This window comes from Dendropsophus ebraccatus, chromosome 13 (assembly GCF_027789765.1).
Source record: "Dendropsophus ebraccatus isolate aDenEbr1 chromosome 13, aDenEbr1.pat, whole genome shotgun sequence".
NCBI classification, from domain to species: domain Eukaryota; kingdom Metazoa; phylum Chordata; class Amphibia; order Anura; family Hylidae; genus Dendropsophus; species Dendropsophus ebraccatus.
Window position 1 is genome coordinate 49,298,942 of NC_091466.1, and position 13,822 is coordinate 49,312,763.

Here is a 13,822-nt window from a genome sequence, read left to right on the forward strand (position 1 = left end):
ACTTGATAAATAGCTTTGTCGCAGAAACATTTGATTTTAAAAAAAAGTGATGGACAGCTTTCAGTGCACACTTAAAGGGAACGTGTTTTAAATATTGTTTTATGTTAAATATTTAACAATTATAGATGACTTAAATTTTCACTCCATTACATATAATCCTCATTATAGATTATAAAATGTCTGTGGTGATAAGAGGAGGCTGCAGTAAAGTGATCTGTACAGCATTGCAGCGTCATGTGACATCAGTAGATAGAGGAGACAATAGCAGCTCCCTGTGGAATTCTCTTCTCACAGGTGACAGAGTACACTAAGTAACTCCTCATTCAGCTCAAGGGGACAGACCGTCTATTGCGGTCTATGTCTAGGAGTCTGGCTGTAAAGCACATCACTAAGTGCTGTTAAAATAGCCGAAGCAATATAGCAGCCCCTAGAGATGAGCAAATTTACAGTACCAACAAAACACTTAGCAGCCGTTCGCTGCTCAGTACCGCTCCTCCTAGAGTGCTACAGTGATCCAGCTTTTCCCAGCACCTGAGGAGGAGTGGCACGGAGCAGCAGTCAGGTAAAAGGCAGCAGGCCGATGAGCAGATTTCAGAGATAAAGCGCTTCTTGTTACTGTAAATGTCGGCCATCTTATGGACAAGATCACCACAAAGCAGGGCAGGACAGCTTGGAGGAGGGGAGCCGGATATTAGCTGTATGGAGGTACACAGGGAGCTGCTGTCAGTATATACTAAGAGTACACGTATTATTACTGTACACTGAATTGCTGTAAACTTTAACTATCCTAAAATGAGCAGAGATTTACATGAATAAATGACAGGTGATACCACACACAACCTGGGGGACAGTGGTGCGGCCGCTGCTTTGTTTAATCCTGGTAACTCCTATAAAATGAGTATCCAGCAGGCTAACGCGTTTCGGAGGAGGAATCTCCTTATGTCTGTTCTAAAACACGTTATATTGCGGTATATGCATTTGAACCAATACATCGAGTCCAGTTCTTGTGGAGTGTATGCCCCAGGATTGGACCTATGAGGAAACCCTGATGTGGTGGCCTTCATGAGTGAATGGACACAACGCCTGATCACACAGTACAATACCTGTACAGCAATGAGGAGCGCATTGACTTACAAACCTTTATTTTACAACATTTTTTTACAACAAAATTTTATAAATATTAAACTTTTCACCCCCCTTTCCCAAGCCGGAGAATGTTCATGTGGTCTTTTTGAAACCTTTTAAAATAGGATATATGTTCTCAAATGCTTCATAGATTTCTGATCGTTCTTTGGCACCTAGGAAAATAAAAATCACCACAAAACATTACTTGTGGGTTAGGCAGCAGTGTGCATGCTTACACCACATGGAACAAGGGACCCCTATTCACTTTATTAGGGAGTCTCAGCATGCACAGACCCACTGACCAAATACTTGTCCGTCCTGTGGGCAGGCAATACATTTAATTCACACAACATAAGTTTAGCATAAATCACAGCCGTTGTTGCAGTTTGCAACAACGGACGTGATTTATGCTAAACATACGTTGTATTGGAATGAATGGAATCCCAGCCGGAGCATATACACTGGGATTTCATCCGGCCGCGCAAAAAACTGACAAGTCAGTTTTCTACAGCCACTGTTTATTGAACAGCGACCACACAGAACATGTCAGTTCACACAATGGAGCCTGCGGCTACGGCTGCACACTCCATTGTGTGCAGTGGTGAATTGGGATGCGGGTGCACACGGGCAAGTCTGCATCCAAATTCACCAGAAAAGAAGATCATCTTCAGTAACACCGGCCTTTCTGTGACTCCAGAAAGACTCCAGACGGATTCCAGAACGGCCGGTGTTATATACGCAATGTAAATATGGCCTTAAAGAAGCAGTTCACAAAAAATTATTATTGACCCACTCGGTAGGGGCTGGCACGTATACTCACCACAGCTGATCGGTGTCCTGCGGCGCGGCTTCATTCCTGTCCCGTGGCGCCATTAAAAATCCGGCGCGCGCTCAGTTCAGCCTCTGCAGTGACTCCTCTTTGTCCTGTGATTGAACGCTGGAAGTTGCATGCTTCCATAGAGAATGCATTGAAGACGCGAGTACCGGCGTATAATTACAGGAGACAGAATAGGAGTCACAGCAGAGGCGGACGTGAGCGTGTGCCGGATTTGAATGCCGCCGCAGGACCGGAACGAAGCTGTGCCGCGGGACACCGATCAGCTGCAGTGAGTATACGTGCCAGCGCCTACAGGGGGGTGCAATAATAATTTAAAGTCACATGAAAGCACTAAAAACCCAGAATCTTACCAGTTAATACAACCTTTCCAGAAACAAAGATAAGAAGCACAATCCTTGGTTTCACCATCCTGTATATGAGGCCTGGAAACAATTCAGGTTCATAACTAGAGAAAAATAAACCATGGAAACTGTTTTAAAGGGGTTGTCCAGCAAAAAAAAATCTCTTTCAAGATCAACTGGTTTCAGAAAGTTATATTGATTTGTAATTTACTTCTCTTTACAAATCTCAAGTCTTCCAGTACTTATCAGCTGCTTTATGTCCTGCAGAAAATGTTCAGCCTTACACAGGGTTCTCTGCTGCCATCTCTGTCAAAGACAGGAACTGCCCAGAGCAGGAGAGGTTTTTCATGGGGATTTGCTGCTGTCCTGTTCCTGTCTCGGACAGAGATTTTAGCAGAGAGCAGTGTCAGACTGAAAAGAAAAACATTTCCTACATGACGTACAGCAGCTGATAAGTACTGGAATACTTGAGATTTGTAAATAGAAGTAAATTACAAATCTATATAACCTTTCTGAAAGCAGTTTATTTGAAAAAAAAAAAAAAAATTTCGCTGGATAACCCCTTTAATACATAGAAGGGGCCCTAAAGTAAAGATCGAAATGGACTCTCCTTCAGGTTAGATGGGAGATTTGACCTTACAGGTGCCTATGTGCATATGTACAAAAATGAGCCAAACATCTAATATGTATGGAGGCCTCCTTACCCCCGCCCTAGGCAATGTCAGAAGAGGGAAGGATTGGGCATGTTTGATTGCAACTGATCTCCCTTTGTTTTTGGGTAGATAGCCTGGTGGCAGCCGAATGTTAAGAATTATAGGAACCAACGAATGTTGATCCAACAGCTATTGTAGGTGTATGGGTACCTTTAGGTTAGTATCCTCATCCTTTTGTTTGATGACCAGTACAGGGGCAAGTAACAGTTGTATGGATTAGCCAGGGGTTCCTATTATGTCACAGAACATTTTACATATCACAGGTATGTTGATCAGCAGTGGCGTAGCTACCATAGAGGCAGGCCACACAGTTGATATGGGGCCCGGGCTGTCCCCATGTCTCTCCAATCAGAGTACCCCTCCCTTGGCATAGCATGTCAGATCAACCCCAGCGCCCCTTTGCCACAGCTCCTCCCCCCCAGTCCCTGCTGCCCCTCTGCAACCCCCCAACCTTGGAGCAGTGTCCTGGAGCCCCTCCCCCGCAGACTGTGTTCCAGGGCCACCCGTGACCCCCTTCCTCCTGAACAAGAGGATACATCAGAGTGACCAGACAACACAGTAATATACAGACTACAAGTGAGTGTGTGGCTTCTGGGGGGTGGGGCATACAGTTTTTCGCTATGGGGACCCATGAATCCTAGTTACGCCGCTGTTAATCAGTCAGGGTCTGACCCCTATAATCTCTATTAGCTTATGGCTTCTCCCAGCTTGCTCTAGCAATCAAAGGAAGTCTGAACACCAATCAAAAGTTTTGTAAAACGATACAGGAGCTACAGGAAGATAAGTCTTTACCTGCTGAACTGTTGATGTGTAAGGACTAAACCTTCAAGCCGTATCGGGAATTTCACGTCACAGCTTCCCACCATGTTCTGAATTTTGAAGTCGAGAAATTTTGCTGGAAACCCCAGTTTTTGGACAACTCGGGCATACTTCCTCGCTGCCAGTCTGGACTGCTCTTCACTGTCAAGGGATGGTGAAATAACCAAAACAAGATAAGTTATTGTACCTTCCCAATTACGCAGATTAGTATAACACAACATGCAACACCAAGCATTGGAGACAGAGCAGTTGAGGATACAGGAGGTACATTGTAATCATATCAGAAACCCCTAAAAGGTAAAGGTTCAGTTTAAGGGTGCGTTCAGGATATGCAGCAGATTTGATGCAAATCAATTCTGGGCCATCAAATATGCTACAGACCCTGTACGTGTGAACGCACCCTTAGGGGTGCCTTCACACACACCGGATCTGCCACAAATTTGATGCTGTGTTTAGTTATTTAGATCAAATCCGCTGCAATACGGTGTGTATAGTAAAAAAAAAAAAAAAAAAAATGAAATTTTTTACCATAAGCTAGAGCATGGGTCTCCAAACTGCAGCCCTCCAGCTGTTACCTAACCACAATTCCCATCATGCCCGGACAGCTAAAGCTTTGGATTTGGCTGTCCAGGCATGATGGGAAATGTAGTATTGAAACAGCTGGAGGGCCGCAGTTTGGAAACCCATGTGCTAGAGCTTATACCAAGAAATCCTGGGTACCCATCAATAAATATGGCGCCCTCCAGTCCTACCTCTTTGCCCCAGTGCAGACCATTTTGCCAGAGCTGAATATCAGTGCAGTTGTCCTGGGTTCACGGATCCTCATGATAACTGCTGCAAATCTCTGCAAACCCCAAAACACAAGAACTGCTAAGGATTTTGCACACAAGATCTTAAAAAGATTGTGCTATTATATTTGTTTTACCTTTGGGTTGTATTCTGCATTTCTTGCATGCAGAGCAATCTTCTTCAGATCAAGCTTACAGGCCAGGTTCACAGTGGATACAATATTCCTAGGGGAGACGATGGGGGATTACACTAAATATTTGCAAAAGGTGATCGTATCGGCACAATTGTTGTTCCGACCTTACAGTTTGCAGGATCGTAGTATAGAGCTAGTGTGCAGCTCGTGGCATGTACCAGCCGTGGCTGCAGCAGTAGCTTTAGTAAGGAGAAAAAGTAGTTTTATTCTGCTGTGCAAGGTTGGGAGAGGGGCGGCAACTAGTCACTAACGGGCCTCACTGCCTGTCAATCATTCACGATGACTAGTTGCCATCCCTCTCCTGGCCTCACGCTGCAAAATCAATGTGCTTTTTCTCCTTACTAAAGCTACTGCTGCAGCCATGTACATGCCACAAGCTGCACTGTAGCTCTATACTATGATTATGGGAACCATATGTGCTGACTGGTTCCCTTTAAAGGGGGGGGATGCTCACTGTATGAAGGGATGGGCCACACTGGCCTACCATTTAAAAAAGGGCCAGGGCCATGGGTGGGCACAATGTACACCAGTCTCACCGTACTGAAGAGACCACAAAAACTTTGGTTTTCTGCACCTTTGGGTTAGACCGCAGCAGATTAGCACAAGAATTGAATTGAATATGTAATTTATTTTCCCTCTAATGCTCACACGAGATACTTACTGTAGTTGAGGCACAATTCCAGAAGGCTCAGACACCGGGGTCATTGGAGTCATTGGTGTCATAGGAGTAATAGGTATGGGGCAGAGGTTAGATCCATCATGTGAAGCATCTCTGTTCTCTGATGGGGTGAATGGTTGGGAAAATCCTGAAGAGTCCATACAAATCCCACTGTCCTGCAGTTGTGAGTATTGCTGTCCATTCTTGTCTTCATGATCAGGATTCAAGTCATCAGGCAAAAAGCTTAGGTCTACTGAAGAGAAGTCTGTCGAGAGGTCCTTGGAATGATCCAAAGCTGATCCATAGGATGTGTTTGCGATTGGTTGTATATTCAAGTCATCGTATGGCATCATAGGGGTGAACATGTGAGGTGTAGAGCCGAGGTCATCCTACATAACAAGAAAGTGTGTAGATTACAGAGAGAAGCCATTGACTATGAGTCACCTTAATACAGATTCACATTGTACATATAGTAACAATAGAATAGAATCAAATACAGTGGTGCCTTGGATTATGAGCATAATTCGTTCCGGGACCGTGCTTGTAATCCAAATCCACTCTTAAAGCAAAGCAAATTTTCAGCAAAGAAATCATTAAAATGCAGACGATTGGTTCCACACCCCCAAAATAATGATTTTTTATTCTGAACATGTAAAACAAATGAAACAAACATTTAGAAACAGCAGAATATGTGATATTATAAGTTACTGTACAGGAATGGAGAGGATGGGAAACACAAGGCCTGACAGAGACTGCAGGGAGCATGAAGGAATGACCAGGGCAGATGTGGGCACATACATGCAGCATTCTCTGTCCGGGGAGAGAGGGGTTACAGCTATGGAGAGACTACCCCCACAGTCCTGTCCCCTGATGCAAGCCCCAGCCTGAAGTGGATCTGCTATGATTTGGAAGGTGAGGGAGACTTCCTGGGTCAGAGTACAGTGCTGTAGACCCCACTATGCAGACCATGCCCCTCCCCCACTCACCCAGTACAGGAAGCTCTTAAACCAAAGCAATGCTCTTAAACAAAGTCACAATTTTGAAAAACTGTGAGCTCTTCTTGCAAAACGCTCTCAACCCAAGTTACCACTGTATACTGCAAATAAACGGGACAATGGCTTAAAACTGCAGGTTTTTTTTTTGTTTTTGTTTTTTTACACAGAAACTGTATAGCTTTAACTATAGTGTTGAGTGGACCTGTCAAACAGTTCAGTTTGGGCAATGTTCTTGAACCTGAGTGCTCTGCATTTGATTCCCCATGGCTGCAAATATTAGATGCCAACCTAGGGAGTCCTGGCTCAATTTTAACCCCTTAAGGACCCATGACATGTACCTGTACGCCAGTGGGTCCGGCGGCACTATAAAGTGAGCTCAGGTCGGGACCAGCTGCTATATGCAGCCAGGTCATTACTGGTAATGACGGGTCACTGCATGTAGTCCACCATTAACCCCTGCAGTGCTGCAATCGCGGCACTTACATCGGTGACAGGAGTCTGATCGGGACTCCCACAGTGTAATTTGGGGGTCCCGATCGTTGTAGCTGACTGCCGGCGGTCTCTTAACTCCAGCCGTCAGATCGGCAATCCCTGAATTGAGTCTGCCACAGGCAGACTTTATGCAATGATTGCAGATAACACTGATCTATGCTATGGCATAGCAATCAGCATTGATAATTTTTTAATTACATTTTATAATATATATATTTAAAAAAAGTAATCAGCACGTCCAATCTACACAAATACGGTACTAATAAAAACTAGAGATCATGGTGCAAAAAATTACACCCCATATAGCTCCATAGGTGAAAAAATAAAATAGTTATAGGAGTCACAATAGGGGCCATTGTAATCACACCTATTTGCAAAAAAAAAAAAAAAAAGTGCATTACATAAACACGGAAAACCCCCCAAAATTTGCGGAATTGTAATTCCCCCCCCCCCCCCCCCCCAATTTCACCCCATAAATAATATTTTGGGGATTTCATCATTAAATTTATAGTAGATTGAAAGGTGCCATTACAATACATAACAGTACACCTGCCAAAGTCAAAACTGCTACATTACATACAAAATGATTACCGTACCTTATCAGGCGTTGTTCACATTGCATATTATTTGTCTGTTGGAAGCATACTCCAGGAGTATTCCCCAGCCTATACTTCCAGTGGAGACCTCCAACACCACTGTATGAGCATACAGTACATGCCTATTGACTCTTTGTAAAAATGAATTAAATATCCTTATCTATACTGTATAGTATATGTTATACTGGTATAGAAGTACAGCAGACTGCAATTTTCTAATGCAAAGGAACCCCTTGGAATATACTAGGTGCATATGAATATGTTCAATGCTTTCCACATAAAATAAAGCCCTAATGGCGTTTTTCACAGTCTCTGCTTGTTATCCCCTAGCCATAAGATTGGGAATAATAAAAAGTTATATAGATTTGTAATTTACTTCTCTTTGAAAATCTCAAGCTTTCCTGTACTTATCAGCTGCTTTATGTCCTGCAGGAGATGTTTTCTTTTCAGTCTGACACAGTGCTCTCTGCTGCCACCTCTGTCCATGACAGGAACTGCCCAGAGCAGTAGCAAATCCCCAAAGAAAACCTTTCCTGCTCTGGACAGTTCCTGTCATGGACAGAGGTGTCAGCAGAGAGCACTGTGTCACACTGAAAAGAAAACACTTCCTGCAGGACATACAGCAGCTGATAAGTATGGGAAAGCTTGAGATTTTTAAATAAAAGTAAATTACAAATCTGTGTAACTTTCTGAAACCAGTTAATTTAAAAGAAAAAGAAGTCAGAATTGAGCGATCAGCTGACAAACGGGTGGCATGTTCATTAGCTGATTGCTGGCCCTATTACACTGGGCAATAATCAGCCTGTTTGTGAATAATCATCCCATGTAATACCACCTTTAGTTTGCCATGTGTGGTATATACCAAGAACATCTGCAGAAGCCATATTGCAGAAATGCACATGAAAACTGCTCCCTTCAGCTCTCCTGTGTGAATAGGGTGTGAAAATGACCAACCAATGACATATCTGAACAACCAGTGTGTGAATACACGCCTAGGCCAGTTTCAAAAGAACCTATTACAGGTGCATTTGTATATTGCACCATTACGCTATCAGTGTGGGTCATTACACCCACTCCAAGTAAACAGGGGCAACAAAGGAAGCCCCCATAGATTATAATGAGGTTTGCGCTGCACATTATATAGTGGACGCCATGTCACTGCAGCTGATGTCCAATATGGAAACTCAAGCTACTGGATTGTATTTCTGCTTTTCTCCGCAGTACATACCCCTGCCTCACATTGGTCCAAGTATCTTTCCAATGAAGATTCTCCATCCATTTTGCAAGTCTCCTGAGATCAGCAAGAGTCCTCTCAGGTTGAGAAAAACTCCCAGAGTTCCTCATTCCAATCAGTTCCACATGTAAAGGGCTTGAACCAATGCAAAGGGCCCACACAAGGGGGATTTCTTGTCTCCCACACCTGACACAGCACACCTTCACTTCTCCCCCTTTATTGGTGTCCAGCTCTGTGACTGACCACGTGCAGCTGCATGGGTCTCATTCTACGAGGGGTTCTCTGGTCATATGCTGGGTTTACACGGAACGATAATTCGCCCAATCGAACAATTAACGATTTTAAAGCAACGGTTTGGTTTTTATAACGATCAGCGTTTAGATGGAGAAAAATCGTTAGAAGATTTGTAAGAAAAATCGTTATTTCGATCGTTTTTAAGATCGCTTAAGCCCATCTTTTACATAGGGTGAATCTTTGAAAGACTGTTTACACGAAGCGATCTGCGAATTTTTAGCGAAGAACGAACGACGATTTGAGAACATGTTGAAAGATCAGAATGAACGATTTTTCGCTCATCGCTTGATCGTTTGCTGTGTTTACACGGAACGATTATCGTTCAAATGCGATCGTTATTGCGAAAATTCGAGCGATAATCGTTCCGTGTAAATGCAGCAATGGACTGCATGTTTACACAGACAAAAAAACACAGCTGTGTTTTAGTTTCTTTTTTTTTCAAGCGCATTTTTTTTGGGGGGGGGGGGTGAGCATTTTTGGAGGAGTTTTTTGGGACATTATTTCAATGGGATAGAACCACACACTATCACTGAAATCAATGGCATGTGGTATTCAAGCAAAAACTGCATGGTTTATGAGGTAGAAAAAAAAATCATCTAAAAAACCATTTAAACACGTACTTAATCCTTCTGTGTATTAGGGCCCTTAGTATATCCGAAGGGGTGAATGGGAGTGGGGCTTTATCTAAGACTGTCTTGATAAATGTCCCCCATGTGTGAACTGACCCTTGTGTGGATTTACTTACATGTAGTAGATGAGGTGCATATCCAACAGATACCCCTGAAGGTACTGTAGCATCTATCATATATAGGCTCCATTCCATACAACAAATAAACATAAAATCATTGTAACCATCTATACGTGTCCCTCTTTTGACCTCTATTATGGTGAATGATTTATGAAATCTCATTCACACACAGCATCTAAACATCTCAACTTTTTTAGGGTTTGCTGTCGTCTCAGATAACAGTATAAATTAATAAAATAAACTATATCCTCGTGTATGTTTTATGTGATCGTATATAATTTACTATGTTTGTATACAATCTGTAATAGGTATAATTATTAGTAAGTTTATGGTTATGATTAGACACCTCCAGCAACTGTCTGCTATACTAATATTTCTCCAGCAGGTGGCAGCATATTCTTTAGTTTGGAAGAAGCTGTCACACTGGTCAATCTCTACAGTCACTAGAGAGGTATTTAAAGGGGTTATCCAGTGCTACAAAAACATGGCCACTTTTCCCCCTTTCGTCTCTAGCTTGGACAGGGTTTTTAACTCAGTTCCATTTAAGTAAATGGAGCTTAATTGCAAACCGCACCTGAACTAGAGACAAGAGTAGGGGGAAAAGTGTCCATGTTTTTGTAGCGCTGGATAACCCCTTTAAAGTGACTGTACCAACAGGCCGAGGCAGAAGCACTGGAGGTGGGCCGACCCACCCTTAGTGGGAGGAAACCCCAGCCCCTCTATGATAGGGTTCCATTGATTCTAATGGAGTCATGTCATGGAGGGGCTGGGGTTTCTATCCACTAAGGGTGGGTCGGCCCGCCTCCAGTGCTTCAGCCTGGGCCTGTTGGTACAGTCACTTTAAGACCAAAGCTACACTGCTACTTTTTGTAGAGCTGTAAGATTGATATTAACTATTGGTCAATGGCTATAGTCCACAAGATTCCATAGAACTAGCAATATAAAAAGTCACTAGCCTAAATGCCAGTGTTACTTGTGACATATAAGAGAAATACATAGATGTTAAAAATCAACCTTGTTATAGAGGACAGAGATGAGAAAACTGATTCTGCACTTATCGAATTTGCTCAGAATTTTCAAATACATTTTTTATTTGACCCAAATCTGATTCTTCAGCCCTGTGAAGGTAACTGAGAGGCTAGACATACAATCATCAGAAACACAGTCTGCAAAAATACAGATGGTGATCAAAATATCAAAAAAGTTTTATTGGAGGGATGGTGGGGGGGGGGGGGGGTCAGGACTTTACTACTGATATTTCAGTATATTTCAATATAAGACAGGTGGGAGTTCAACATTTGACACCTCTAGGATTAGCTAGTCTAGTTAGGACTAGAGATGAGCGAACCTGGAGCATGCTCGAGTCCATCCGAACCCGAACTTTCGGCATTTGATTAGCGGTGGCTGCTGAAGTAGGATAAAGCCCTAAGGCTATGTGGAAAACATGGATATAGTCATTGGCTGTATCCATGTTTTCCAAACAACCTTAGAGCTTTATCCTAAGTTCAGCAGCCCCAGCTAATCAAATACCGAGCGTTCGGGTTCGGATCAACTCGAACCCGAACCCGGTTCGCTCATCTCTAGTTAGGACATCAAGATTAAAGAGGTGTCTGAGGATACAGAAATGTTAAATTTATTGCTGGAGGGTAAAAATAAAACATACATGATACTCGCCTATCTTGGTCTAGCACCTTAAAAAACTCCTGCTACTCATGCCTTGTTACTCCTTCTGCCATAGGATGTCTCCACAGGATTTGCCCACTGAGCCATCACTGAGGCAGGACACTGCTGTGGCCAGTGATTAGCGGAGCAGACAGACATCCCATCTTTGGAAGTAGAAACAAGTGGTCAGCAGCAGGGCAGAAGGAGTTGCAGGGGACTGAGGTAGGTGAGTATCAAAATTATTATTTTTTTTATTATTTACTAAGCCCCCCGCCCAGCCCAGCAGATGTCAAATTTTTCTTGGATACAATACCCTTTTAACCACTCAACATTTGATGTCATGTACTTTAAAATACCGGGGAATATCAATGGCATTTGAGCAGTTAGACAGGGAGGAGGGACAGATTAGATCTTTATTCAGCCAATTCTTACAAAATAGATAGATGGAGTAAACATTGATCGACAAAATCAAGTAACTGAGTTTTCTACGCTGAGGCAGCTATACTCAAAGTGTGTAGTCACGTAGGATAAATCATTCACAACCAGCAGCCAAGGTATTTCCAACAGTCCCTCCAAATAGCTATTCAGTCAGTACTGGTGAGATAGATCTGTAAAGTAGAGATGAGCGAACCGGGTTCGGGTTCGAGTCAATCCGAACCTGAACGTTCGGTATTTGATTAGCTGGGGCTGCTGAACTTGGATAAAGCTCTAAGGTTGTCTGGAAAACATGGATGCAGCCAATGACTATATCCATGTTTTCCACATAGCCTTAGGGCTTTATCCAACTTCAGCAGCCACCGCTAATCAAATGCCGAAAGTTCGGGTTCGGATCGACTCGAGCATGCTCCAGGTTCGCTCATCTCTACTGTAAAGTGATTCAAGAGTTCCAATTAGAAAGAAAGCTCTGCAAACAGCGCATGCTTTACTTTTCAATGAAAATTTACTTATAGTGTCTGGCTGTTCTATATAATGCTCATAGCTGCTGACGTAGTTATGAAATTCTATTTTCTTTCTAAGCTCAAATAATTGAGGGCATACTAAGCTGCAGCATGCATGCCTCCTACCTCCCCACTCCTCAGTGCCCTGCATGATTGATGTAAAGAATTTGGCCTTCAGTATTAAACTATGTAAATCAAAGGCAGGGCAGGGAGGAGTGAATAGGTAAAAGGCATGCATGCTGCAGCTCAGCAAGACGTCTGTCAGCAGAAATGAAAGAAACAGCAGCTGCATGGTTACATTGAGCAGTAATCTGCTTCTAGAGACAAGGCTGAAGACTATAAAGGGAGGGGAGATTTCACTGCAGCACTGCAGACATACAGCACAAATGACAGCTGCACTAACGTGTAGGATTTGTCAGAGATGAGAGGGAAGCCTTGATTTACCTTTGAGGTGTGACTTATGGATGATCTTAAGCAGACAGAATGCCTCAGCTCTCAGGTACTCAGCCCACACTTTCTCATGTTTTTTTTTCTCTCTCTCTGAACATAGCACAGGCTAAGCCCACTCTAACTTCCTATGTTTGTAATTTGTCCTGATTAGAGATGAGCGAACCGGGTTCGGGTTTGAGTCGATCCGAACCCGATGATTCTGGTGTAGTTCTCAGGGGTGTGACATCTGCCTCTATATAGCTACACCCCTGATACAGGACAGAATTGCTTTGTTACGTTTGGATCATTGACAGTTCTACATTTCGCTTCCATCCCTGTTCATCGCTGCTAGTGCCTGTCTATTGCAAATGGCCAGTGTCCATGTGACATTCAGCTGCTTATGTATGCTCAGTGTATTCTATGTGTATACAATACATATAATGGGATGACATCACATCTTAGTGTAATGGAATAGAACCAGACATTGATGGCAGTGAGCCACCCAGAATCAAAATAAATATAGCACTATTACACTAAGTGAAGTATTACTTTTGCATGATCTAGGTTCATTTCTCACTCTTTTTATATTAATTTATTTAGTATTATGCTTTGTTCGCTGTCTTCACAGCAGGAGAAAGATGCTTTACAATTGAGTCCCCCCTGCCACCGCCCTGATAACCACTCCTGCTCACTTTGTTCTCTGCCTATTGTCTGCATTGTTCTAAAGCAGAACTATAGGCCCGTCATTCTTCAACAGAGGAGTCTTAACCATATTAAACATTTACGGCATATCCAGTGCAATTCTATTGCTTTCTCCTGGAATTCAGTAGAGAGGGCAAACATGAATTGGGGAACTCAGAAGTGGGATCAGCACCTATCTGGTGGTTTGTCATTTTCCTATTACTCCTGAATATGATCTGATGCAATATATATATATATATATATATATATATATATA

General features: G+C 42.9%; 1 protein-coding gene across 1 annotated transcript in view; it reads right to left on the reverse strand.

Moving 5' to 3' along the window:
• Positions 1-1,213: 1,213 nt before the first annotated feature.
• Positions 1,214-13,822, reverse strand: part of TBPL2 (TATA-box binding protein like 2) — a 41,603-nt gene continuing 28,994 nt past the window's right edge. The window contains exons 2-7 of the mRNA XM_069950386.1: positions 5,480-5,865; positions 4,762-4,849; positions 4,589-4,680; positions 3,810-3,977; positions 2,314-2,408; positions 1,214-1,298 (exon numbers count right to left, since the gene is read on the reverse strand). Of these exons, the coding sequence (XP_069806487.1) occupies positions 1,219-1,298; positions 2,314-2,408; positions 3,810-3,977; positions 4,589-4,680; positions 4,762-4,849; positions 5,480-5,841 (885 nt within the window). The 5' untranslated portion in view covers positions 5,842-5,865 and the 3' untranslated portion in view covers positions 1,214-1,218. The remainder of the gene's footprint in view (positions 1,299-2,313; positions 2,409-3,809; positions 3,978-4,588; positions 4,681-4,761; positions 4,850-5,479; positions 5,866-13,822) is intronic.